At 37.5% G+C, this 25,833-nt stretch overlaps 1 protein-coding gene across 2 annotated transcripts in view; it reads right to left on the bottom strand.

The window, feature by feature from the left end:
- Window positions 1–3,301: 3,301 nt before the first annotated feature.
- SLC9A9 (solute carrier family 9 member A9) overlaps window positions 3,302–25,833 on the bottom strand; it is a 211,615-nt gene continuing 189,083 nt past the window's right edge. For both annotated transcript variants that reach the window (XM_074912503.1, XM_074912504.1), the window contains 2 exons: window positions 6,938–7,043; window positions 3,302–6,443 (listed from right to left, as the gene is read on the bottom strand). In XM_074912503.1, coding sequence (XP_074768604.1) covers window positions 6,222–6,443; window positions 6,938–7,043 — 328 coding nt within the window. In that variant the 3' untranslated portion in view covers window positions 3,302–6,221. The remainder of the gene's footprint in view (window positions 6,444–6,937; window positions 7,044–25,833) is intronic.

Genomic DNA, 25,833 nt, shown 5'->3' on the forward strand with positions numbered 1-25,833 from the left:
GATTGTATGTTATTGCTCTCTGGCTCTGATACCATGTCATGTCTGCCTTGCTGAGAATGGATCCTGTGGCTTTTCTTAAGCTTTTTTTCCTGTTGTTTTTTTGTAGTTAAAACGTGTGAGCACTTAACTCTCTACTTCGCTAGCCATAGTGAAGTGCCTAAAGGATATTGCAGTGTGCTTGACACACCTGTCTTTGGGCGTGATCTGGACTTGGGGTAGAAGTTATATAGTTCACACTCTCTTTTATCATATTGGTTTCTTTTTGAAGAACTATTGAAATTGTGTTGGGTGTGCGTATCATGCAAAGGCTGAAAAGGACTTTACTTTCCCCACCCCTTGGGCTAGAAACATTTAAGTTTTCACGTTAAAATAAAGGTAAAACAGAGAAGGTGAAAGAGACAATTTGGTGAAAAAAATGAATAGCTGGTGAGGGAGGGAGATAAGAAATAAGGAAAACTGAAGAATTTATATCTTCAGTTGATTTTTCCACACTTCTGCAAATATCAGGCTTGTGTTGCTTTTTATTGCTTAGGAAACAGTGCTGTTGAAGGAGTAGCCTTTCACCTTGGGTCCTTTTTCTTCATTTTCTTTAAATCTGGTCAACCTTCCTCTGGCAGCAGTGGGTCCCTTTAGGCCCGTGGAATGCCCAAGTGGAGTAGTAGTGTCAGGGATATGGCTCTAGCAAAGTTTTTAGGAGTGTTCTTCAAGCTAATTCTTAGTTTCTCACGCTACTGGCAAATACTTAATTTGGGTTTTAGTCTGCAGTTGCTATGAATATCATTCTGATCTTTTTCAATTTGATATCTTCTTTGGCACTGATTTCTCCCCCCTTTCCTTCCTTCATCATTCATTTATTCATTTCCTTTTCTTATATTTTCATTTCCAGTCAGGCATGTATTCTGAAGTGCTGGGTTATATTTAGAAAGTACTGTACCTCTAGAATAAGAAATCTCATTATGCTTATGGGATATTATCCTATTTCAACTTGCTTGTGTATAACTTGTCCTAGACTTGCATAATGCCTGATATCATGCCATAAGGTTATTTCTTTCAGTGTTTAAATTGTTAGGCATAGTGCTCTCTTTAGTTTCAAATCCTTATTAAATAAAGTACTAATATTTTCTTTATGTCCATCTGCCTTTGCTGTAGCACTCCAGAAGCAGACAGCTATGTGGTAAAGAATGATGTAGAACAGTATCTGGAAAACACTCCTGGGTATTTTCTGCTGCTTCTGGCACCAGAATTTCAAGCTCTGCCAGGTCCTCAGAAGGATGATGTTAATTTGACTTGCTCAGTTTTGTGGTCCTCTGAGGCCTGAAATGATATTTGTTCTTCCATATCTCAGATCTGACTTTTTGTAGGGAATCATGTTGACCAGTGACAATGAATTAGGCGAGGAAAATGTTGCCTCTGTTCTGACTCTGGTGCAAAAAGTTTATTTGTGGGCAGAATAATTCCTGTTACCCATGTTGTGCAGCAGAACTTATGCAGCTTTTGCTGTCTTGTCAGGTGTGCGGAGGGAAGACTGCCCAGAGCCAGGGTGGGCCAGTGTGGGAGGAAGCCAGTGTGGTGGTTAGCAGTGGGAAAGCTGGAAGGGTAAAGTTGGAAACGTGAAGACTGGGTTTTTCCTGCAGAATTCCATGGAAGTATGAGATAGTCTTTGCCAGTGGGCTTTCTAACAGTGTAGCTGCAGTGGCTCCATGTTGATGGTGCCAAGGGGCTGTTAGGAGCAAAGATGGAGATGGAGATTTGACACACCTTGGGTTAACTGCAGCAAAGTCCCTGTGCTTTTCATATGGGAAGGACAAACCTGGGCCATTGATTGGCACCATGGAGCTGACAGGCGTTACTCTGCTTTTTGAAGAATTTGTGCTTCTTAACACACACCAGGATGGCCAGTAGGTTGTTTTAAATCTGGAAGTGTGACTTGCACCACCAGGCTATTGAAGGGGATGTTCATGGGGGGATGTCTATCATTGCACTATACTGTCCTAATCCTTTAATCACTTAAAAGGGACGAATAAAGAGAAACACAAGTACTGCATTGTCCAACAAAGTTTTCTTTCATGCTGTTCAGAAACTTGCACTCCTGTATGTGATTATGATATAAAAAAATGTATATGTAAAAAACCCCGACATCTCCCCCAACAAACCAGTATTCAGGGAAAAATGTTTAGGTGTTTTGTCTAACTCTCCTGAACAGTAATATCTACCATAGCAAATAATCATTGAACTAAAGGAGGGGAGGGGATTCTATGATCTGAAAATTGACTTTTATTGGGACCAAGGCTGTGGGTTAAACTAACATTTGCTTAGGGAATTGGGATCAACTGGAGATTTTTCAAGTTCTGAAAAACTGTTTATAAAATAAAAATGTTGACAAGTCTTTTACAGTTCACTGAGCAGAACTTGTGTCTGTTGGGATTATATTGCCAGAGATGAGCTTTCTTGTTCTAAGATATTTAAAATGATCAGAACTGGTTTGCTTTAAGATGTTGAAAAGGGCTATTTTCCATTTTGCAAGAAGGAAGTGGGGGGAAAAACAACTTTGTCTTTAGAAGTAGCTTCCAAACTCTTCAGTGGTTATTCAGGATATTTCCTTTGTTCTCTGAAGTCCATAACTATATCTGTGAAAATGAAGAATTTTGAAAGCACGTGTGTAATGCTCATGTGTATCTGAAATAGTTATCTATATTTCTGCATTTGTTGTACGCAAATGTACACTGCAATCTGGATTTTACAAGCTCAGTGTTACTTGATGGCTGACAGCAAAATACAGACCAGCTTTCAAAAGGAAAGAGACCTATTGTACAGACTATTCTCAGCACAGCAAGGAATGTAAATAAATTGCTAGGTGGAACGGGTGTGAACTGCTCTCATGGCTTCAATCCAATTAGTTTAGCAGCTTAAATTATGCACAGGGTTAATAAATTTGCGGAAGATAGCCCTAACGTGGTTATTGTGGAAAAACTTGTTTTTAACGCAGCAACATAAATATTTGCTTCCAATTGCCTCTGCTTTCAGTGAGGTTACCAAATGTTAACACTTCTGTGTAGAAGTTATCATAGTGACCTGATATTGTTAGTACAGTGTCTTTCTGGACTGGCTTTGCTGTATAGTCAGGATTCATTCTGCAGCTTCCAACCTAAGCCCAAACACTCTCTAGTTCAGTATGAAATTTCAGTTATTACTTCTGGAATCTGAAGGTTTAGCAATATTGCAGATTTCCATCTTTCCTAACATTTTGGCCTTTGTACTGAGCATGCAGTCACTACATTTTGACAATATATTTTGCATTTCATTTTCCAAGCAATATTTTATTAGATTAACTCAAATAGGAGGAATAGCTTCACATTTATCAGGAGAGTGACTTGTAAGTTCAGTCAAACACTGTGATATTGAGTAGTTTAAATCTCCAGTGTATGAACTGTAAATTAACATTAAAGGTCTCTCTTAACATCCATTGCTCTGTTTAAACAGTCATGCAGAATTACTAGTTGCTAGTAATTTCTCCTTGAGTACAAATATATCATCTGTTCTAACGTTGTTTTAACTCTTTTGATCTGCATGTCATGAAAAGAATATCTTAAAATTAGGAAATGGCAAGGCTGAATAGTGTAATAGATAATTGAGACTTTTATTACTATTTAGCAGAAGCTTAAGGTTTGCTTGCAGCTCAAATTACCAATTTTCCTGAAATCCAGTGATACTTTAGTTGCTGAGCATGGTCGCAGAGGATAAATACCCATCCTGCTGGGACTACTGATTCAGCCTCTTGATAGTCTTAGCATAAAAATCACACCTGTGAAAGATTTGAAGTATGCACTCTTCTGTTGCAAGGGATGACTTTCCTTACCGAGTAGCACTTTAAGGCATCCAGGCAGAACAGTACTCACTACAGACTTCTTTTTGATAAACAGAGAATTTCAGACTCCAGAGCTCCCCATTTATCACATTGCACAGGTGTGAGACATTTGGACACAGGCACAATAAATAAATTGGTAAAACCCCCGTAGAGTATGCTGCAGGATGCATTTCAGAGTAGAATCTAAGAGCAGAACTGTTGGTGAAGAGTTTGTCATTTCCAGTTCATGTAGCAGTTGTGAAAAACAGCTTTGCATCTTCATAATACTGTAGCACGGTATTGATTTGTACTACAATCTAAGGACAGGGATCTGTGCTTCCCAAGAAATTTAGGAAGCCTGGTAACATGCACTCAATACTTCTGAAGACTGAAATCAGAAACTTTGGCTACTGAAATCAGGACTGTGTTAGCACCCATCCATGGTAATACCTTCTCACTGTGTTACCACATATTTACCTCACTGCAGTGTGTCTCTGCCTGGCTATCCTGCTTTCTGTCATCTTTGTTATCTCCTGCTGCATGTTGTAGGGTGGATGGCACTACGCCATAAAACTTTACTTCCTCATCCATTCTCCATCCTTTCTTGCTACCTGCTGTGCATCTTTTCCTACCTCATGTGGCTAAGCAAGGCAAAGCAGGGAGCTGGAAATTGATTAGTCCTTCTCAAAACTTGTTATCATGCCTGAATATTATTTGTTTTAAACCATATGGGGATTAAGATCCTTTGAAGTTCCTTGATTAATGTTTAGGGGAAAATAAAATGCCAGTTCAAGCTTATGATCTTTTGTAATGGCATGTAGAACTCCAGTGTTTAAATTTATGCTTGAAACAGCTGTTCTATAGTCACATTTAACCAGAAATTAATTAGCCTGTAAAAGAATGACTAATACTTGATTATATTTAAGTTTGTATTTCAGCTTCCATCTGTGGTGAAATCAAGATCTATTCAGCTTTATGATCATTCATGGAAACGGCTTGATTTTTATTCTTAGACATTATAAATTTCTTGCTTGCTCATTGTCTTTGTATAGTAGAAATGACCTTATTTAAAAACTACTCATGATTTAACTTTCTTAGGAACCTTACGATGCACAGTTAGTGGAAACTTCTGCGGTGAGAAAAGGCATGTGCTCTGACAACAAAAGCCTGGCTCTATCCCTGTGTTTGCACTACTTAACTGATAGCGTAAAAGCTGATCTGTGCTAATGCTTGATAATAGTATATGACAGCTAGCTGTGTATGGTTGACCAGTTGTTTATCCAGTCACTGTGCGTATGCAGGCAATTACTACTTTCATACTGAAGAGCACTCTTTTTTTTTTTATCTAACCACCACTGTCCTCATCACTAGTGTGATAGTGTGTTTGCTAGAGTGCCCAGCACAAATAGAGATGGACAAGATTACCCTTGGAGCAGCTAGTCTTAAGATACAGCTGTTATGCAGAAATATTTGATTAAAAATAACTCACTTTCCTTGAACAATACAAAATGAAACAGTTGACTTCTTAAAGCATACACTCAGAATGATCTTGCAAAACAACAAAATTTCTCCTAGCATGTAAGCTTTGTGTGCTGTGAAGCTGTAATGACTAATGTCTTGTGGAATAACTGCAGTTTAAATAGTGGTCATGCCCATTCAGTGCTGCAATAAAAGGGGGTCTGTTGCTGATTTCATAGACCTCAATATCTGCTGTTGATTTTCAGTTTGTGGCAGCCTGGTGTGACCCTATATAGAGTAGGTTATAAGATGCATTTAGAAAGCAAATGTTGGGCTGGTTGTCAGGAAAAATCTATACAGTGAGCATGAAGGAGCTTGATCTATGAAGACTGTGGTGCTGCAATGTGTGTTTTAAGTACTAGATCACATGCTTATTGGACAAAGAATCTTCTGCTTCATTCTTATAAACATAATAGCTACTGGAGTAGTAGCTAGCTATCTGTGGATGTGTTCAGGATCAGCTGTATGCAAAGTGCTGTCATCATCTGAGCAGGTCTGTTAGGACGGTATTTCTCTCTGTTCTAGCTGACTGAAGGCTACAAGCAACATCTGAAGACCTGTGAGGTGCATGGTACAGTCAAGCACTATCTGAGACAACATGTGACTGCGATAGATTCAGTGAACTGGCAGTGCCCTATACCTTTACTAAAAACTACTGCAGTCAGAAAACCTGCATACTGTTGTTAGGTATATGGAAGATGCTAGTAAGCTCTTTCCTGGGGGGAACAGGCATTTACTTGGTAAAATCTAAGTTTTCTTTGATTTCTGTGCTTAGTACATTTTCTAACCTCTTGTTCGCATAATAGTATCTTTTATTTCTTTGTTTTAGTCTTATTTCTTGTGATTAACATTACACTGTTCATGCCAATGAATTCACATGGGGTTGACCTGTGGTGTGTTCAAGCTGGAGTTTGTACCCTCCTAATCCTAGGTCTCCTTCGTGAATATCTTCCTTGCCTGTAGTCTGGGTGGAGCCTGTTCTGTCCTGTGCTGGCACTGGTATGTGAGCAGACGACTCATAGTTTTCAGTCAGTTCATCATTATTTATGATATAATCTGTGTCATCATCCTTCAGTTGATCCTGTATTCAAACAAAGAGAAAGATTGGTGGAAGAGAGACTACTGAGGAGGATTTTTGTTGAAGCTTAGATGAAGAACATGTCTGCAATTCCACTTTCATTTTATTTCATTATTTGCTTATTTTTTCAGGTGTTAATTTACCATCTTGATGTCAGTTAAAGCAAATAGTTACTGTGTTCTGCTCTTTAGTAGAGTTGAGAAACATAACCTACCCTTCTGATCTTTAAGATAATTTCAGTGCTTAACTATCACTGATGGGTAGTCAATGCTTTCAGCATCTGGCTGAATTTTTTAGAACATGACATTCATATTGGAAGATCACAGTATTAATGGCTATTCTTGAAGATGTAGCACTGCATGTGCTGAGACCTCTTCTCCACAACCCCAACAAAATTGTATAATTCTTAGCCTTAAAAATAATAAGCTTTGGAAAAAGGACTTTTAGTAAAGTGTTGGATTGCACCTTAAATACAATTAACCAAGCTAGGTACTTACGCCATATGCACTGGGGCTGGTCAGGAGCCTGGCAACAGGATTACACCATTCAGGTAATGTTGTTGTGAGAGGTGGACCAGCATGGGTTAAGATAGGTTTTAGGTATCTGAAGTCTGTTAAAGAATATTTCCCATACAGATATTGATACTAACATGCTTTTCTATTATGGAAAGAAACTTCAGTTAGATGATTCCCTTATGCTTTAAAATGAATGGAAACATAGAAAATACCATCTCTTTACCCACCCATTACTGCATAGATTCACCTGTCATCAGTCTTCTCTAATGTTTTTCATTAACAACAAAAAAAAACTCAAGCCCCAAAAAACAAAACCCAAAACGATGCTCAAAATCTGTCTTGAAGGGTGCTAGAGAAGGGGATGTGTCATGTGATACATAAATGGAGTAGGATCTGGAAGAGAATAAATGTGTACTCGAGTATCCTCTTTACTATTCTCATTTACTGTTTGCTGTAAGTGCAATCTCTTATGCAATTTGAACAGGAAACAATTCAAGATGCAACTGTATCGGCTACCTCATGTAAGAACAGTCATGAATCCTTTCTTAAACACACTCAAGCCTTCTGTAAAATGAGTGCATTTCTTCAATAGGCAAAGTGTATTTCATCAAATAATACTAAGTTTCTTTATTGCTGGGAGTGTACATTAGTTCTTCTCTGTAATACTTTTTCAGCATTCAATGCATTTGTTCTACACCTCATACACCAATGCTCCTTTATATAAAATTATGTAAATAAGTTAGGAGCAGGTTTTATGGTATTGTCTCGCGCCTGTCTTTCCAATCTTTTCATCCGAAAGTGCTTTACTGAGATAAAAGGAGAACCTGCTCATCTCGAGCAATTATTATTATCCTTGTATCTGTCAATAACAGCTCTCCCATGAGTCCTTCAAGTTGACTTATCTGCTCTGCTACTTTTACTCGCAAAGTAATTTTCAGTGTTCTTTGGGAAGCAGGTCTGTCAGCTGGTTTTGCTGCTAGGGAACACTTTGCTTTATTGTTTGTTGTCCCACTCTCTCCCCCCTGCTCCTTTCTCTTGCATTCTTGCTTATGCTCCCTCACTTTCTTTCTGCCTCCTTAAAGAAGCAAGGAACAAATGTAAAACTGAATAGTGATTTGAGCTCTGCAGCAATGTTGTAGAAATACTAAGTAACTGACTCTTAAATTAACCATTCCAGTGCCTCCTTTTCTTTCATTATTGGTTGTTTATGTTAACACTGGTTTACAGGCAAAGTACAAATTTTGTATGCTTGAAGAAAGTGTTATGTAAAACATTCTTATCTGTTACAGATTGAAAGGCTTAAATAACCTGCTCTGCTGTCCTCTATTCTACAGCCATGAAAGTTGTTCTATATATGAGTTTTGTGTGTGCATGTTAGTGTTTTTTAAAAAAAATTAAAATGCATCTGTCAGATTGTTGTTCCTTCATCCAATGTCATATCCTGAGTTAGTGTGAAAAACTGAGTCTACTTCAAAAAAGATTATAAGAATTTATATTAAAATCTTATCAGAACCATGAACAAGGTGGGAATCTAATGAGATCAAATTGTGCAGGGAAAGTTTTGATCCTCTTGCTTCTGTAAGAGTAAAATAAACCCAAACAATCCTTTTCTGATCAACTCCCAATCTTATTTGAAACCTCAAAAGCATCAAGCAGTTAAGAGCTATTATTAAAAAGCTGTGTATAAAAGCCCTCAATTAGAGTTGTGTTGTTTTTCAGCACTTCAGAAAAACCTAATTAAAAGGCCAGAAATGGAAGTCAGAGGCTGATTCTAGGTTTTTAATCTTTGGAAATATTGGCTTTGTTATTACAAACAACTTGAATTGTTTGAACCGAGTTGTCAAATCTCACATGAAAAATACTGGCTTGTAATGGAAGTTGTATTTGATTATACTGAATTCTGTCTACTCTGTTCTTTTATTCCTTTCCAGAACAAGTAACCGTAGATGAATATTACTCTAGTTTCCTTCTTAATCTGATGATCTCTGAGCTAGACCCTATTTCTAAGCAGCCTTTGAACTTTATAATGAGCTTTTATGCTTCTGAGTAAAAATGGGTACTGTTTTCCTCCCATGCTTGCATATGAAGCCAGCACCATGTCAGATAGGAATAGGGGGTGCAGGCTCAAACACGCAATCTACTTGGCCACCACAGTCTTCAGTCTTTTGTGCCACCATTACTTTTAAGATAACCTTTTTGTCTGGCGTGTTTAACTGGTTGGTATGTTTGTACACTTATGTCTTTAAGTTGAGTGGCTTCATTTTGGGCTGCAATGGGTCTTCTAGGTCCCTTTCCTTTTGTGTTTGCTCTAACATGTTCATTGTCCATGCTTCTGCTTTCAAGACTCTTGAGTGCAGTTTAAAGACAATTTCTTGTGCTTGTTGTGATGCTTCCGATTCTCTAATACATGACTTCTCTTTGTTTCTTACTTGTTTATTATTCAGCCCTCTAAAGGAACTTAAATTGCACTAGCCTATTTTTCATTGTTTTAATAACTTATGCCATAAATGTTTCCTCTTTATTGTTGACACAGTTGCTTCATAGTATTGCAGACATAATCACATTGTTCAGTGCAGCATGAAAGAGGAATTCTAATCCACGTGCAGTGCTGGCATTTGAAAAGTATATCAGACATGGGTGTATAGCATTTTAAGGCTGGCAAGTAGTCTCATCACACTCCAGCTGCTCTGGTTGCATCTCCAGGGAGAAATAATTTAAATAGCGTAATAGAAAAAGGTAGATTTTGCACTAAGGCTGCTTTAAAAATTGGAACAAACTAAGTGTAAACCTCTTAGCATAACTCAGAAATTATTGCTGAACCAAATTCGTGTCTGCCTAGTTCAGGGATAAGGAAAATATAGCAGGAAAATATTGTATCAATCAGTGCACTTCTAGATTGGCACTTCAGTCCTCCATGGGCAGAACAGTCCAACTGCATGTCTCAGATTCTACGCCATACAATATACTGTGTTAAAGAATGTTATTAATATTGTAACGGTGGTAACTTTAAGAAACTGAATTCAGGATGCCTGTATATGCAAGTATATAGAATTTAAATCCGTATACAGTGCTGGCACATTAGCATACCTTACTTTCATAATCAAATACCAGTTTTTTCCAATGATTCCCTACATCTCCAGGCTTCTACTCAGTTCACATGCCCAGAAATGTTTACCCTGGGTCTCCTTATTGATATTTTGAACATCTCTTTGTTTAGGCCGTTCTGGTCTTCCCTTGCCACTAGCCAGGCACAGTTCCTCTCACTGACACCAGACTCAACATCTAAATCTGTAAATCTTCCTGGTTCAGCTTCTCTCTTCTGAGTTTGACTTATATGATGTCCTCTTCTGTACTGCCCAGCAATAAGCAAAGAAGGCAATGTCATTGTGACAAGATTTGGCAAGTGCCTGAACAGTGCAGTCTAAAGTTGAACCACAGAGAGGTTTGGTGGGGCTGAGGATGAGCCACTCAAATGAGGGTTGTGGGAGAGTACAGCATGCTCAGTAGCAACAGGACCAGAATTTAGCTCTTGAGACTGAAGAGTTTGTGGGTTGGGTTTTTTTGGTGGGTTTTTTTTGTGTTTTTTTTTTTTTTTTTTTTTTTTTTTTTTGTTTTTGTTTTGTTTTGTTTTTGTTTTTTTTGGAAAGTGTGTGAATAGCCAACTTTGCAACATTTCACAATGTGATCTAGTTTAGCCTGGAGTTTCAAACAAATGGTAAAAGGCATCTCCAGGGTGGAATATGAAGTCTTTGCTCTGAGTACAGTGCATTTAAAAATATCACGAAGACTTATCAGGAACAAAACAATGGAACTGTGTCAATTCTACACCACCCCCCCCCCCACCCCTGCCAACATTACACCCGAGACAAATATCTATTATGGAAATTTTCCTCCTATATAGTTACTGTTTAATACTGCCACTAGCCATATTGCAGAACATATAGGATTTTCATTATGCAGAAAACTCTGAGATTTCAAAGTAGCGTTTGTATCATATCAGGGTGAAAAAACGGAATCTCAAAATTCCTGTTCTTTTAGCCAATAGCCATCAAATGGCCTCAATTTGTTGTTAAAATGACATGTTCTGTCCAAATCTTGAGAATGTTAATAATCACGATTTTTTTCATAAAGTAGTATTAGCATGTTCAAATAGAGAAAAAAATTTTGTCAGACATGCTGTAGCTGTTTGACTCCGACTTAAAGGAGTCTCATTCTTCTTTTGTGGGAGGAACAGAGTCCTAGTCCAACTGTGGCTCTGCTGAAAAGCATAATAGTAAGAGAAATATAGTTTGGAAGGGTGGGGCACAGGACAAAAACCAGCCACAAATAAACTACAGCAACAAAAAAATCCTAAAATCACTCATCCTCCCACCCCTGAAACACAAGATGAGACCAAAGTTAGATATACCTACGGCAACTCTGTTTCAGGCCTGTGAAGCCCAGATGGTGTTTTGTCTTTTGCCTCATGTAACATGGACTCTGTAACTCAAGGTAGTCCCATCCTCCCCAAAGGCAAATATGCTCTTGGTATAATAATTACTGTTAAAAAGACCCAAAGTACAGGAACTCTTATGTCACTAGTCAAAATTACATATAGCAATTTTTCCAGACTGCTATATTAAACTGTGCTATAAATACACATTTGCTGAAAGCATGTTGTTTAATATTCTAATGCTAGGTGCTGTATTTCTGCTGTAGACACATCTCTAGGTGTAAATGTCACCACTCCCAGAATCCATCCTTTGTGCAATGTTTTTAAGGTTTCTTGAAGTTTGCAGCCTTTTAATTTAAAGTGTCCCTTTAATGAATATTTTTATTTGAGTCTGAGTTTAAATTAGTTATGTCATAAATATAATATTACTCTGTTGTATTTATGAAGAAACATACATAAGAAAGGTATTAAAGAAAAGATGACACTTCTGTTCATTCAATCTATTTTCTGTATTAAGGACAAATGATGTTTTGTTCCTTGGTAGAGTTTACTTATTAAAAAAAGTGGTTTTGATGTTAGCTATGTGATAGCCTGAAGAGCAAACATTTTTGGTAGTGTTTGAGCAGGAGCCGGCAAACCATGAAACTCTGATTATCTGGCTAAGATCTGCACGTGGCTGATTCCCGCTAACAGCTGACTGAGATTATTTGATTACTTCACAACAGCTTGTGTGCATGACTGAGCTGGTGAGGCACAGAGACATCTCCAGGTTTTAAGTGCATGAATAGCACAATAAAATCGCCCAAAGGAGAGTTTTTTTTTTTTTTTAGAAGGGTCTCTTGTCCTGACTCTTGCAAGAAACGATGATGTTTTCTCATGTACCATGGAATTATCTTCAGAGGATGGGAAATTATCAGTGTAGACTGGTTAAAAAGTGCAGGGCATGGTTATGTTAAATTTAATTGTTAGAATAACATGTATGCTTTTGAAAAGACCATGAGATCTACAGTGATTTAACATGTAAAGATAGCTTAATCTGCACTGTGGAGAAAGCTGAGAAGGAATTATTAAATCTGGTATAAATGATGTTTTAAATTATAGTTGTTAATGATTTCTGCTCAAGTTCGTTGACTTTTTTCTCTTATTATGGAGTGGTTTAAAAAAAATCTTCCTACTTTTGTAACTTAAAATAGTAAACAACTGAGGATAAATAGAATCATACTGTAGTTCTGCAAATCAAATCATCAGGTCTCTATTTTTAAAAAGATTAATTCTTTCTGTCTTTGTCTTATGTCTGAGAGCAGTGAGAGGGGATGAAAGATGGTGCTAATAAAAAACAGTTCAATGCATCCTTACAGGAAAGTCTGCCTGATTGTCAGATCCTAGAGCCAGATGTAGCGTTAAAAGAATTAATTCTGGATTTTATGAAGAATATGGCTTAAAATTTACTGCTTACAACTTTGCAACTGGAAGTATTGCAGAGGTGTGGACAAAATGGAGGGAGTTAGAATTTTTCTTAGTTGGGTCTTTTCACACATAAGTAGCTGCAGACTGAGAAGTGGATTGTTCTCTATGCACTGAGTAAAATGTCTGGGATATTTGTAGACCATGGGCTGCTAGTTGTGAGCTCACTGAAGCAGAGAGAAAAATTGAGACAACTTAAGTTATTTGAGGCCTATTATATCCCAAATATAACAACTCCATGCAAGGAAAAAACCAAAGACCTAAAAGATTTGCTTATATAATAGATAAGTGGGTAATACAGCTACTCTTGAAAACAGAATGGTTGGGCATGCAAAAGGATAGAAGAGTACTCATAAAATTCAAAAGGAAAATATGAACAGGCATTGATGTCAGACAAATTAACACTAGAATGAATTTGGGAAGATGCAGACTACCTGAGGCTGCTAAAGAGAAGAAGAAAAAAAAACGTTCCTGACATCAGTTGTATAATCAGGAAATGACCTTCCATCTAACAAAAAAAAAAAAAACCCAACCAAAATACAATTGACTACAAAAAATGGACCAACAGGGATTCATAGGAGTCAGCTACACACAATGAAGAGAACTGTTGCACTAGTGACATCAGTATTGATGACAGCCATGTCATTTTTCAGAAAAATGTGTGTGATTCAAAGTTGACATAACTGGTAGGATTTGCTGCCCCCCCCCCCCCCCCCCCCTTATAGTAGGATATCTGAGAGAAATGTAAACTACCAGTCTGTCTTTTTCATCAATAAAGAGAAATGGCTGAATCACAAGGCAGTTAGTCTCATCCTGCAGTGCTGGAGTTAATTGGAATGAATAGGAACTAGAATGAGTTTCTTTACCTCTATTGACTATAAAAGAGTCTGAACAACTATATTAGATGTAGATGGATAACAATTAAGTATCAAAAGTTTGGTGAGGTGAATCTCACTTCAGGACATAAGAAAATAGAGCCCCTGAGGCAAAATATAAGAAACCAGACACAACATACTCCATACCAAGGAAACCAGGAGTGCATGAATGGCATCCATTGTCATAATTAGGAAATACTATATTAAATGCATTTAGAAGAAAAAAATGTAAGAAATATGTAATAAATATGGCATCAAAGCCAGCAGCAGAAATAAAACCTTTACAATCATTAAGCTTGTAAAACCCTGAATGACCATGGAATTCATAAAAGAAATTTTACCTCAGAGAAAGCTTAAAGCTTTCCTAGCATGCTTGAAGGCATGGAAAATTTCTCAGGACATTGCAAAACTGATCTACTCATGGCTTGGCAATAGGTTTTCTTTTCCTGCAGAAAAGGAATTTCTGCATATGGTACATCTTCAGTGTGGTTGCAGAACTAGAGATACTACTGGCATGAGTAAGCTGAATTATTGCATTAGAAAGGATGGACACTGGTGTGACCTGGCTGTGCGTAGACCCTTAAGGCTTTAAAAAGACTCTGATGCCAGCTGCCTCAGATGAGATCACTTTCAAGCTCTTCACATGAAGTGCACGCGTTGTAATAAAATGCCTCAGCCCTGGTATTGTCAGAGGGAACAAATGTAGAAGAGTAAGCAAGTTAGCCAGGATTTCCACACTGTGTGGAAGATTGTTTTCATGAGAATATCCTTGGCATTACTATCTGCTGGAGGAATAGTCTAGAAAAGAGCTGTGTGAAGAATGAGGACTGGCAGTGGTTACACATCTTGCTAATGACAGTCTAATACCAGTAGCACCACAAACCTAATCATTTGTAAGATGCAGGGAGAGTAAATTTTAAATGTAGTGAAGTACAAGTACAAATTGGTTTTGATCAAATGAATTACTTAAATTGCATCCTGGAGGAAGAGAGAAGAGGCTTGATCCAAATAAAGTGAAAGCTATAAAGCTTTTAAAAACCTGTCATCAATAAACTGTATCTGATACGATGAACTCGCACCTACTAAGGTAGGTGCTGAGGGTAGCAATGGTTGTAGTGTCTCTACTCTAGGAGAAAAGATCTTGGGGGCCAGGAGGGTGGTGGAAGGAGAAGGTAGCAATAGAGTAATGTGAACAAGACTTTCCAAACAAGATGGGCATCATTCTGCTCAAACCAAACTACTACAGTGAAACCAAGGCAATAAAATGGCTGCTAGTACTTTAGCTCTTGGTTACAATATTCTTGCTATGGCCCTCTTGACATGGATTGAGAGCTAAAGCCAGTGCACCAAAACTATACTCAAATAAGGAAATAATTATTTGGCATTTTGTCAGGAAGTCAGATCAGATATTTCATCATTACACAGATATAGTTGCACAATAACGGTTAAAATATTTTGCAGCTTTGTGGGGACTTGTTTTTGACAACCTCCAGCTTCTGCACTGCTAAGATTCAGAGGATGCTCTCACAGTTGTAAAGGTATCACTTAAAGGGAAATATGGTCTCCTGTGAGAAAAGCCTGTAAAGAACTGTTGCACAATTTGGTTGAAGGGTGAGCTGTGGACATGGAGGAAGTCTTGGAGGAACAGTATGTCTTATTCTGATGCTTGATTGTGTTTGTGAAGATGCTAACAAAAACAAACAAGTGATATGTCACTGTGTCTTTTAGAAAAAAATAATAGGATAATCTGTATAAGAACAGAATCTCTCTTCCTCTATCGGCAGACTGTAGAATAAAGAGTAAATACAGGTGTCAAGCCAGAAGGGAAGAGAACAGTGGCTTCAAAGAAAATGAAAGTACTGAAAAAGTTTTCTGAGGACTGGGTGGTATAGTAGCAAAGATAGACCAGAGAGCTGTTTTCCTGGCCCAGTATGAGTGCACAAAGGGAACTGTGATCAGGGATGTGTGTATCCCTATAGAACATAAGAGTGGAGCATGAAGGTGACCTGTGTGGGGTGAAGACCATGCTAAAGCTGACAGCAACAGGATAATATACAATGTATTAATGAAAACGTATTATTGCTTATTTGTACAGTTATGAGAAGACATAGTAATTCTATATATGGAAGTAGGTTCAAAACCCATGTGATAAAATCAGGACATGGTTTAGCACTTTTGCAGGAGAGTATTTTACTCAGAAATGCGTTGTACTTCTGGCACATGTACTGTGGTAATGGGTAAGACTTTAAAAAGTGCAGTCTTTTAATCTCCCTATGCTGAGCTGAGCCACTGAGAGCAGGATAGCCTTTTTAAAGCCTTGTTAATAGAAAGCTTGTTTAGTTTAATATATCCGTTGAGAATCTCTAATCCTGTGAGCAGATTGGTCCAAAGATTATGTCTTCAGATTCTCCAGCAGCTTTTTCCGATGTGTAACCCATGTTGTATGCACAGTTAACTAGCTAGATGAAGTTGGAAGGCTCTAATATCTTTGTGAAGAAAGCACATTAAGAAGTGGAGGGCTCAGTGTTGAGGAAGGGACAACATACTGCACAGGAATAGGTTCTGTTGTAATCCAAAGAAAGCAGCCTCCTGGCAAGCCCAATCTTTGCTTTTGTAAAGGTATTTTAAAACAGAGAAAGACCTGTTAGAAAACCCTCTAAAAGAGGTATGCAAATTTTAATGCAAAGAACAATTGAGGATAACGAATTATGACAGATATCCCAGGAAAAAAAATAATTACTGAACAAGAATGAGATCAGTTTTTATACTGCTAGGAGTGAAAGAAATGTAAGGTATTTAACTTAATATTACAGTTTAAAGTTCTAAATGGGTAAAATGATACTCTGTTTAGGAACAGTGGCAGATTACAATAACAGTACAGAGGATGCATATTAAGAGACCAGCCTTTTGATCAGCAGAGAAGCTTATCAAATATGAAACAGAAATAGGAAAACCTAACACTAGATTTCCAGTTGGGATAGTTCACCTCACTGCTCCTATCACTATAACAATCTTGAGCAGTATAACCAAGCTCTTAATATCTGTCTGCACAAAAGGCTTTCCTGTGAGCCTGTGAATGCTAGAGAAAAGTATGTTGAGTGAGGACCATGTGCTGTGATGGAGAAACTGAGATGTGGGGTGGGAAAAAAATAGATTTGTACAAGTGTGACAAGTGACTTTTATGGTTTAGTTAGAAATATAGTTGGGCAAAGGTGGAAAAATAAGATTATTTATGCTAGAGTGCAAATTTGAAGAGGATATAGTTTTGCAAAGCTGTGGTAATCCAGATAAGAAGCTGCAATGAGAATTTGTAAGCCTGTTGTCTGTTTTACCACATTTCTAAGGAAATGTGGGAATTTAATGAAATTAAGCACACTCACTTTCAGGCAAACAGAAGGATGTATGATTTTTACAGCGGGCATTCAAGGTGTGACAATCATTGCCTGAAGCAATCATGGAGCCTGTGATAAAGGGAAGCATAATCTGATACTGTAACACAAGGATAGCTGTGCAGGCCAAGGCAACAGCAGGTGCCAGGTCTTAGGTCTCAGGGGGGTGAGGAGAGGGAATTCCCCCACTTCTTTCTGTACCACCCACAAGGGAGGGTTTTGCTGTTTCCATTTGCTGCTGGAACATCAACATGATGGTGAATAATGGATCTGCTACAGAATGAGGAAATCTGCCCTGGTAATGTTGTCATTGCTGTGTTTGGCTGAAGTATATAAAATGCTTTTGTAATTCTTTTTAATGGATTATTTTGACGTGTTATTAGAGATGTTGCAGGTATTAGTTCAGGCATCAGTTTTGGAGAGGTTACGCCAGTCTCTTAAATCTTGCCTGCCTCATGTCTGACAGTTCATTTTGTTTCCAGTGAAAGATTTTGGAAAGAAATTATGAAAGATATTTTTGTTTTAATTTGGCATCATTCCCTTCTATGTATTGGCACAATACACTGCACATACATACTAATGCTGGCACTGACCCAAATACAGGCAATAACAAAGATGGGGAAAAGTACAGAGCAGCATGAATGAGCATGAGGTTTTCTCATTCTCAGTGTTTCATTACAGGTGGAGAGGTCAAGCTATTGGGGTTTCAGTCACAGGTTGTTCATAACACAAGCCAGCTATACTGTGCATTAGCATGTGTAGCTGTTCTGTGAATGTGATCTGGTTAAGATACACACTCATTGAAATCACTGCTTTTCTTTTTCTTTTCCCATCTCTGACAACTCCTGCACTCAACTCCTAATCCAGACATTATTTCAAAACTGTTTGCCACTCAGATTTCACTCTAATAGCTTGTTTCCAAATACTTTGACATTTTAATTGATTTAGAGCTAGATTTGTGTTCAGAAGCCTAACTCTGTGTCAACTTATGTTCAGTTTATTTCCTTTTCACAGCTATTTTTTCCTCCCACTGAACTGATGTAGTCACTTGCTTGTCTCTCTCTTTTTTTTTTTTTTTTTTTTTTTAATAGAGGTATGGCCTGTTCTGATCGAACTTTAAAATTATTGCCTGGCTATTCATGACAGCTTGATTGGATGACAGCATTTGGATACCTAAGTCCATTGATCTGTTTCATCCCTGTGAGAAAGAACAAGAAGGAATTTGGTCATTTGGAGGCACTTGACTTCTCCAAGTTCTTCCAAAATCTTATTGCATGCAGAGGGGACCTGTTTTCAGCACTGCGGTTAACTCTCTCCAGTATGTTTACATAGCCCTGCTGTGGAATGGAGGCAAAGCATGGTCTTTTCTTCTCTGGGGCTTCAGCTTTCAGGATTTATGTTAGCAGCCTTGCTTGCTTTGGTTTTAAGGAATGCCTGTGACTAAGACCTGGCAGATATCAAAATGGCTTCTAAGTTTGTGAGAGGAGCATGGATAGCCTAGCCCTATAAATAACCAGTTTTCTGCAATGGCATGGCTAGAACTAATTCCGTAACAACCAGAGCGCTCTAGTGTAGAGGACAGAAGATCAAGCAAAGATCTGAAATCTTGTCTGGACCTGTGTTTCAAAGTGTGAAAGTGCTTTGAGCAGCAGCAAGGTATGATATGCATCCTGCTTTGCTGTATGAGCTAAGGCAACAGACCAAACTCACTGTGTGCTAACTGAAGTCCTTTAATGTGTTTGGAAACTGTAAATCTGAATAGGATGTAGGTCAGTTTGATTTGCCCTTCTAACAGAGGTGGTGCTAGTTATATGTGGTCTAAGGACTGAATTGTTTATGTTAAATAAGCTCTTGCCTCGAGCTTCACAGTTATGGCTTGCTTTGGGAGTCTTTCCTTGGCATGTAAACCAGAGACTGGGGTCACATAGTCCTCTGACCTCCTGTCAGAGGCATGCGATACTGCCACAGCACCTGAATTAGCAAGGCTTAACAGTATTCTGGTATGGACAACTACATGTAGATTTCTGTCATCTTAATAATCCAAATTTAAGGTTGCATTACTTATTAGGAGGGTGATAACCTCTAATAGTTTTTCTTAATCAAAAATCCATGATGGTACCTTAAAATAACCAAACAAACCCCCCCAAAAAATCCCCTTTCAGAAAAAACAGGCCCAACCTCCTGAAAAACCTGTAGAAAGTGGGGGAACTTAAAACATATTGTGAAGCTCACAGCGTATCTTATAGTAGCAGTCATATTTTTGAGTACTTAATGAATTTTATGTAACACTGCAGTATAGAAATGACTGGCATCAAGGTACTCTCTTAGAAGACACAGGGCTTGCAGTGCTGTGCCAGGAAATGAGCTGCCTGAGAGGTTAAAGTCAAATTCTTCTAGAAAAAAAAAAGAAAAAAAATAAGGAAAAGGGTCAAATGTTTTTGGTTTTGCCGAAATTGGAAATTGTTACTATCTTGTACTAGACATTATTTAAATATTCAAGAAATTATTTTGATCTAGACTACATTTATCTTCACCCTATTTACTGTGGAATCTGGGGGCTAAGTATCAAATAGGCTTGATATTGCAAATTGTAAAATAATATAGAAAAAAAGACCAGCCTAGTGTTAGTGAATCAGAATTAGTTTAAAATCACATAATATAAATTTTAAAAATAAACTCCTATTTTATAGTGTTAGGTACTAAAAACCTTTTCCAACCTCTGTGATATAGCCCTTGGAGATAGATCATTTTAGGCTGTATTTGGAACACTTTTCCTGTGTCTTTCAAGGGAGAAGAGAACTGTAACACAGTGACAATAATGTCTATTTGACCTACATATAAGGCTGTTGAGAATGTTTATAGAAAATAGATCTTGTCAGACAAATCTAATTTTATCCTTGGGTGAAATTACAAGTCTGATAACAATGACCTGTTTTTAATAAGCTTTGTTAAGGCATTTGAAATAGCATTATGTTTAAAAATTAGCTCTCTACAGCATCAATAAGACATGCATTACATTGATTAAGAATTGGCTGGTTGATAGAACTGAAATAGTAATTGCCAGTGGAGAACTGCTATGAATTAGTGAGTGTTTCAATGCAGGTTTTAGAGGGGTCAACAGAAAATTTGATATTCAATAATTTCACCACTATGAAGTCACTGATTATAAAACACATGGATGATGCAGACTAAATCACAATAAGGACAAAGCAGTCATGCAGACATACCTTGATTGCCTAGTAAGCGGGTCTCTTTCAAATATATTTCCTCTAATAGCATTCCTGAAAGCAAATAAGCAAGGAGGGCCAAACTCCCCTGCAGTTTTGTGGGTTGTAGTGTCAAATCTTTTCATGAGCTCTGAGGTAAGTGATGCATGCAAACAGTGAGAGGAGATTAAAGCTAGTGTCCCAATACCTCTGTATTAAACATAGTGAGACTAGTGCTGGAATTCCATGCCCAATGTGGTGGTCCATGTTTTAAAATGGTTTTCAAAAAGTTGGGAAGGATGTAAGAAAGAAAGAGCCCCTTAATTCTTCCCACAAAATACTTAAAAAAACCCCAAACAAACAAACAAAAACCCCTTAATGAACTCTTCAAGTATCTCTTAATGAAAAAATACATGGTACTAGAATGTTTATTTTTTAAAAAATAAATTCAGGTAATATGCTAAATATCTGCTAAAATATACAAACCAGATGTTTTAACAGCAACCAGCCAGTGGAAAATACTCCTAAAAGAATTAATGAACTTTCCATTGCTGTTATTTTTTGATTAGCAATGGATACTTTCCTGATACCTGGTATTCTTTAGCTCACACAAGTTTCTGGAATCAATGCAAGATGAAATTTTGGTGTCTGATGTCCCGGAGTTCAGACCTGATAATGTAAAAGGCCCTATGCAGCCTAAAATTTAAGCTTTATGAATTTAATTAGTTAACACCTTAAAAGCCCTTTGACACTAGGGAAGAGCTAGAAGTGCTCACTCAAGTTAATTCCCTCTGGAAAGGTAGTTGCTGTAGTATCTTCAAGTCCAGCATTTTTTAATTTTAAAATTTATGGGCCTAGTTGTCCCAGGTTATGTCTGTGTGACTACACTTACTAAACCCTGTTTTTCTAGTTATCTCTGCTTTGTTTAGCTTGCTAACAGATGATGTGTCTCCATAGAATAAGCTTCTCTTTGTTCTCTACCAGTGGAATAAGTATTTAATTATCTTTGTGTGTGAGCCTGTAGTTCTTGAATGAGTTTTAGAATATTGTATTGGCTTTGTACTCAATTATAATAATTAGCTTCAAGTTTGTCAACAACAGACTTTAGAGGATGCTTAACTTATTTAGCATGTTGAGAAAATTGCTATGTGCAAGGTATTCAGACTTAAAGTAATTTTGACTTTTTTAAAAAAACCAAATCTGACATATATGAATGTAATTATAGTAATGGATTATTTTCTCATTCTGAAAGAGTATCTTTGGAGATGTTAGGGAAATTGAAACCAATTCAAAGATTTGTCTACCTTTTTGCAGAACTGTTGCAGTTAGTTTGCTGTGGCAAGGCATTTAACAGGCAGGCAAGGCATAGAGAAAGCACTATCCCAGCCAGTATATGATTAGTATATGGACAGAATCATCTAGGTTGGAAAAGACCTTGTAGATCATCCAGCCCAACCATTAGCCTAACACTGACAGTTCCCAACTACAAATCTGACAGCTTTCAAAGTGTCAAATATTTATTTTGCAACAGGTGTCCCAGGCAATAGATACCTTCAGTACTGTTACAGAAGCTGATGTTAAAGCTGTGTTAACTAGACAATCTTCACGAACATCACGATGACAAATGTCTATGACTGAACAGTAGTAAGATTTACCAGGTTGTGGCTGTATCTACAATACAAGTTTTGTGTGGAGCCCCATACCACCCCGGATAGCTTGGGACCATCCTCTGTCCCTGCTGTGTCCTTCACTCCTGTGCTATCCAGTTCTCATATTAGTATTTTGCACAGCTTTTGTTTCTCCTGGAGAAGGGCTGCTTTCTGCCTGGCCAGTGGTGCTGCTGAGTCTGCTCCCTAAAGAGCCAGAGCAGATATGTGTGTGTGATCAGCTGAGGATGTGTGGACCTAGGAAAACAACAGCAAAGGAGGAAGCTGTGTTAGGACAGGGTGTTCCCTGTGCCTCTGCCCATGACAGTTTCTCTCCCAGGGACAGACAGATGCTCATTTTCTGGGGAGTTAGTGCGATTAGAGAGATAGTAGGTACAGTCTCCAGAAACCTAATTAGAGATTTGTGGGTATCAGTGTCATAGAAGACTTAAATGAGGTTGCCTCTCCTCAGTTTGACTTCAGCAATGCTAAGGAACCCCTTGAGGATACAATTTCCTTTCGTCCATTTGGATCACAGGCAATACCATGATCCAGGTGAGGAATTGACACCTTTACAGAAAAAACATTTTTTTAAAAAAATCTATAGCTAATATTTTTCTTCCAGAGCACGATTGGAGCAGCACTCTGCTATTTTTGGCATACACACCTCTAGACTGCAGACAAGAGCTCTCTGTCTGCCCCTTCCTAAATTATGATTTTCTGTATCTGAGTGTGATGCTGGGTGTCATTCTGGATTCTGTCACAGCAGTTCTCAACCACTGCACATCCAGGAAAGCTCTATTTGAGAATAAGGGACTCAAAGTACATTTTCTATGAGATGCTAAATTAACATTTATAATAGAAATATCTTTGTTTTTTTAGATGAAAATGTTTCTGGGTTTAGATGCCTGACTTCTAAATGAAATGTCAGAATTTTTCAAGGGCATTTTCATTCAATTGAAAGCTGTTTTTTCTGTTGAAAACAGTTTTGAAGGAAAATATTTGACCAGCACAGTTAAGGCCCAACTATATATACAAATACAGCTTTGTCTGACCTAGGATAGTAGTCAAGGACAGAAGATTAGAAGTAATTTGGGGTTGAAGATGACTATGTAAGGCTGACCTCAGTACTTAGCAAAGTCTTTGAACACCTTTTGAAGGAAAAGGGTAATCCAAGGACATGAAGTTAACTGGAAAATTGGATAAAGTACAATGTGTTTTTAACAAAAGCCAGTTGTGTCAAATAGACCAGTATCTATCTTTGATAAGATAACTAATTTACTAAAGTTGAAGTAACAGATCAACTATATATGTAGATTTAAACAAAACATATAAGGTACATTGCCTCGTGGAAAATATTATTCAAGAGAGACAAAAAGTAATAATACACATTAGAAGAGAGATAAGAAATTAATTGCCCATTTATCCAGCTTGGGTCATCTTATAAAGGGCATTTAAGAATGGAGAGAGGCTGTATGAGGTGTGCTTCAGGCCCCAGTCTTGGTAACAGTCCTGTTACACATAACTGAGGTGGTTGCATGAAGTAGTGTGCGTAAGTAGATTTCATAAACAAGTTCAAACCAAAATCAGGATGGTGTCACCAATACTGAGGAGGATTAGATTACTTGAGCAAAGAGATAATATTGAGGACAGCAGTAATAGAAAGGAAAGAGACTTAATAGTATAAAATACAGTCAGGCACCTAGTGACAAATGAAATGAGAACACACTACAAAACATTTAGTCCGTTTCCTTAGCTGGCAAGCCCTTATTTTTATATAACCAGTAATGTCACCTTAATGCAATGAGAGCTTCTTAGTAGTTGCAGTGCAAAAGGAGCATGGCTTTGAGTGTCAGTAAACAGATGCAATTTGCTCAAGAAATGCTTAGAGAAATTACGTAGGCACATGGAGATTTGTCGTACCTCAAGAACTGCTTTTCATGCTGTTGCGTTTAGTTTTATAATTTTTTTTAGGTGAAGATGCCACTTTAACAATATGGACTTACATTTGTTTGTAACCCTGTGGATGTGTGTACAAATATTCAGAAATTATTTTCAGTGGGAGCCATCAAGCATTAGAGTGGAGAAATTGAATTAATTTCATTTAAGCTTGTGACACATTTTAAAAAGCAAAAGCATGTAAAAAAAATGTCTGTTTAAAAGCATTTGACAACAAGGTTTTCCTGTTTCCAGTTTGATTCTTAAATGTTTGGCTTTAATATTATTTTATTTGGACAAATTTGCCAAGTGTTTAATTCCTAGCTGCTCCTTGCATACTTTTTACTAGAAACTATACTCATGAGGTATAATCATAATTTACATTTCTCTCAGGCACCATATTTCAGTGCTCCACAAATATTACTTGAACTTTATAAAAATATACCATGTTCTCAGTTCAGGAGACAGGCATCCTAGTTCAGCCAATCGTTTGCCTTGTAAATGCATTTTTCAGTTTATCACTCTATAAAACAGGATTACTAATGTGATATTTGACCTACTTGACAGGTATGTTGTAATCTGCTCTGTTTCTGAGAATTTATTGACACAGCGCTCTGGTTGATTTCAGTATCTTTCAAATATCTTCAAAGAGCTACCATTTGAAAAGTGGAGGCTTTAATATTAAACTCTAGGTAAGCAGACACATTTTCAAAAGAGCATGACTTCTTATTGAGTATTGTGGCCTGTTAACTATTTTTAATTCACACTGTGATTGTCCAACAAATGAGATTTGGGGGGGGGGGGGGGGGCACTAGATTTTTCAAACCTTGCTATTATGTATTTTTGAAACTGAAATAAATTCAAAAAAATAAAATAGGGTGACTTTTAATAAAAACATAAGGTACTCTACCATTGGAGTGACTTATTTCCATCTTGAATGCCAAGCTTTTAATATCAACATCAGTTGGGCTGTTTTACAAAGTAGACAGAGGTAAAATAAGGCAATTAGCTTAACATTCTGGCAGTCTCAATCTGAGACAGCATTTGAAATGAATATGTTTTTAGACGACAGATTCACATGCAGAGTATGGTGATTTGTGTCTTTATCTGTGGTAATGCCGTCAACCTAAAACTTGAAATTTACCTGTCTCACTTTACTCAACTCTTTAAATTCACTTTATTCGTCTGACATGCAATAATGGGCCTCAAATAGCTTAATCCTCAACCAATCTATTGAGAACATGGTAAGAGGCACTTTCTGTTAAAACCTCTAGAAAATGTCATTGGCACAAGTAAGCGTTATCTGATTAGATCTTTTTCGTGAAATAAACTCTGACAGCAAATTAAGCTGCATGTCATAAGGTTGTTTTCATTTAAAAAAGAAAATCTTCCCTCTTTTTGAACTGTGTGGTCTTGTGTATTTGTGTGGTGGTATAAAAAAAATTGCACAATACTAGAAGTATGAAATTGGCAGTGGTGGATAGGTACCTAAAGCGAAAGGGTAGGAAAGGAATCATAATGCAATGTGAACTCTTGTTTGTCATAATTATATGTCAACTTCCTTATTGTAAGAGTTAATCCATATGGCCATTGATCCTGCTTGTTCTTAAGTGACATAAGCGGTACTTGGATATCTACGCTATTATTGTTTCATCCATTGTTGGCAACAGGTTGTGTGTACAAAGTGAGGAATGGTATTTGATACATCTGTGTTGGAATTAGGAAACAATTAGTTTGAGCCTTCAGTAAAAGCTAGCTATCTTTAGCTTTAAATCGTTTGGCCTGTTTGCAGATGTCTGTGTTGTTTCCTAGTATTTGTGTTCATGTGCTTATGCAATGGACAAAAGCATCTTTCATGTGCCTTACAGCAACAAAAATAAGAGCAGCTACACAGCCAACAATTAACATAGTTTTAAGGATACTCTAGA

This window comes from Athene noctua, chromosome 8 (assembly GCF_965140245.1).
Source record: "Athene noctua chromosome 8, bAthNoc1.hap1.1, whole genome shotgun sequence".
Lineage (NCBI taxonomy): Eukaryota > Metazoa > Chordata > Aves > Strigiformes > Strigidae > Athene > Athene noctua.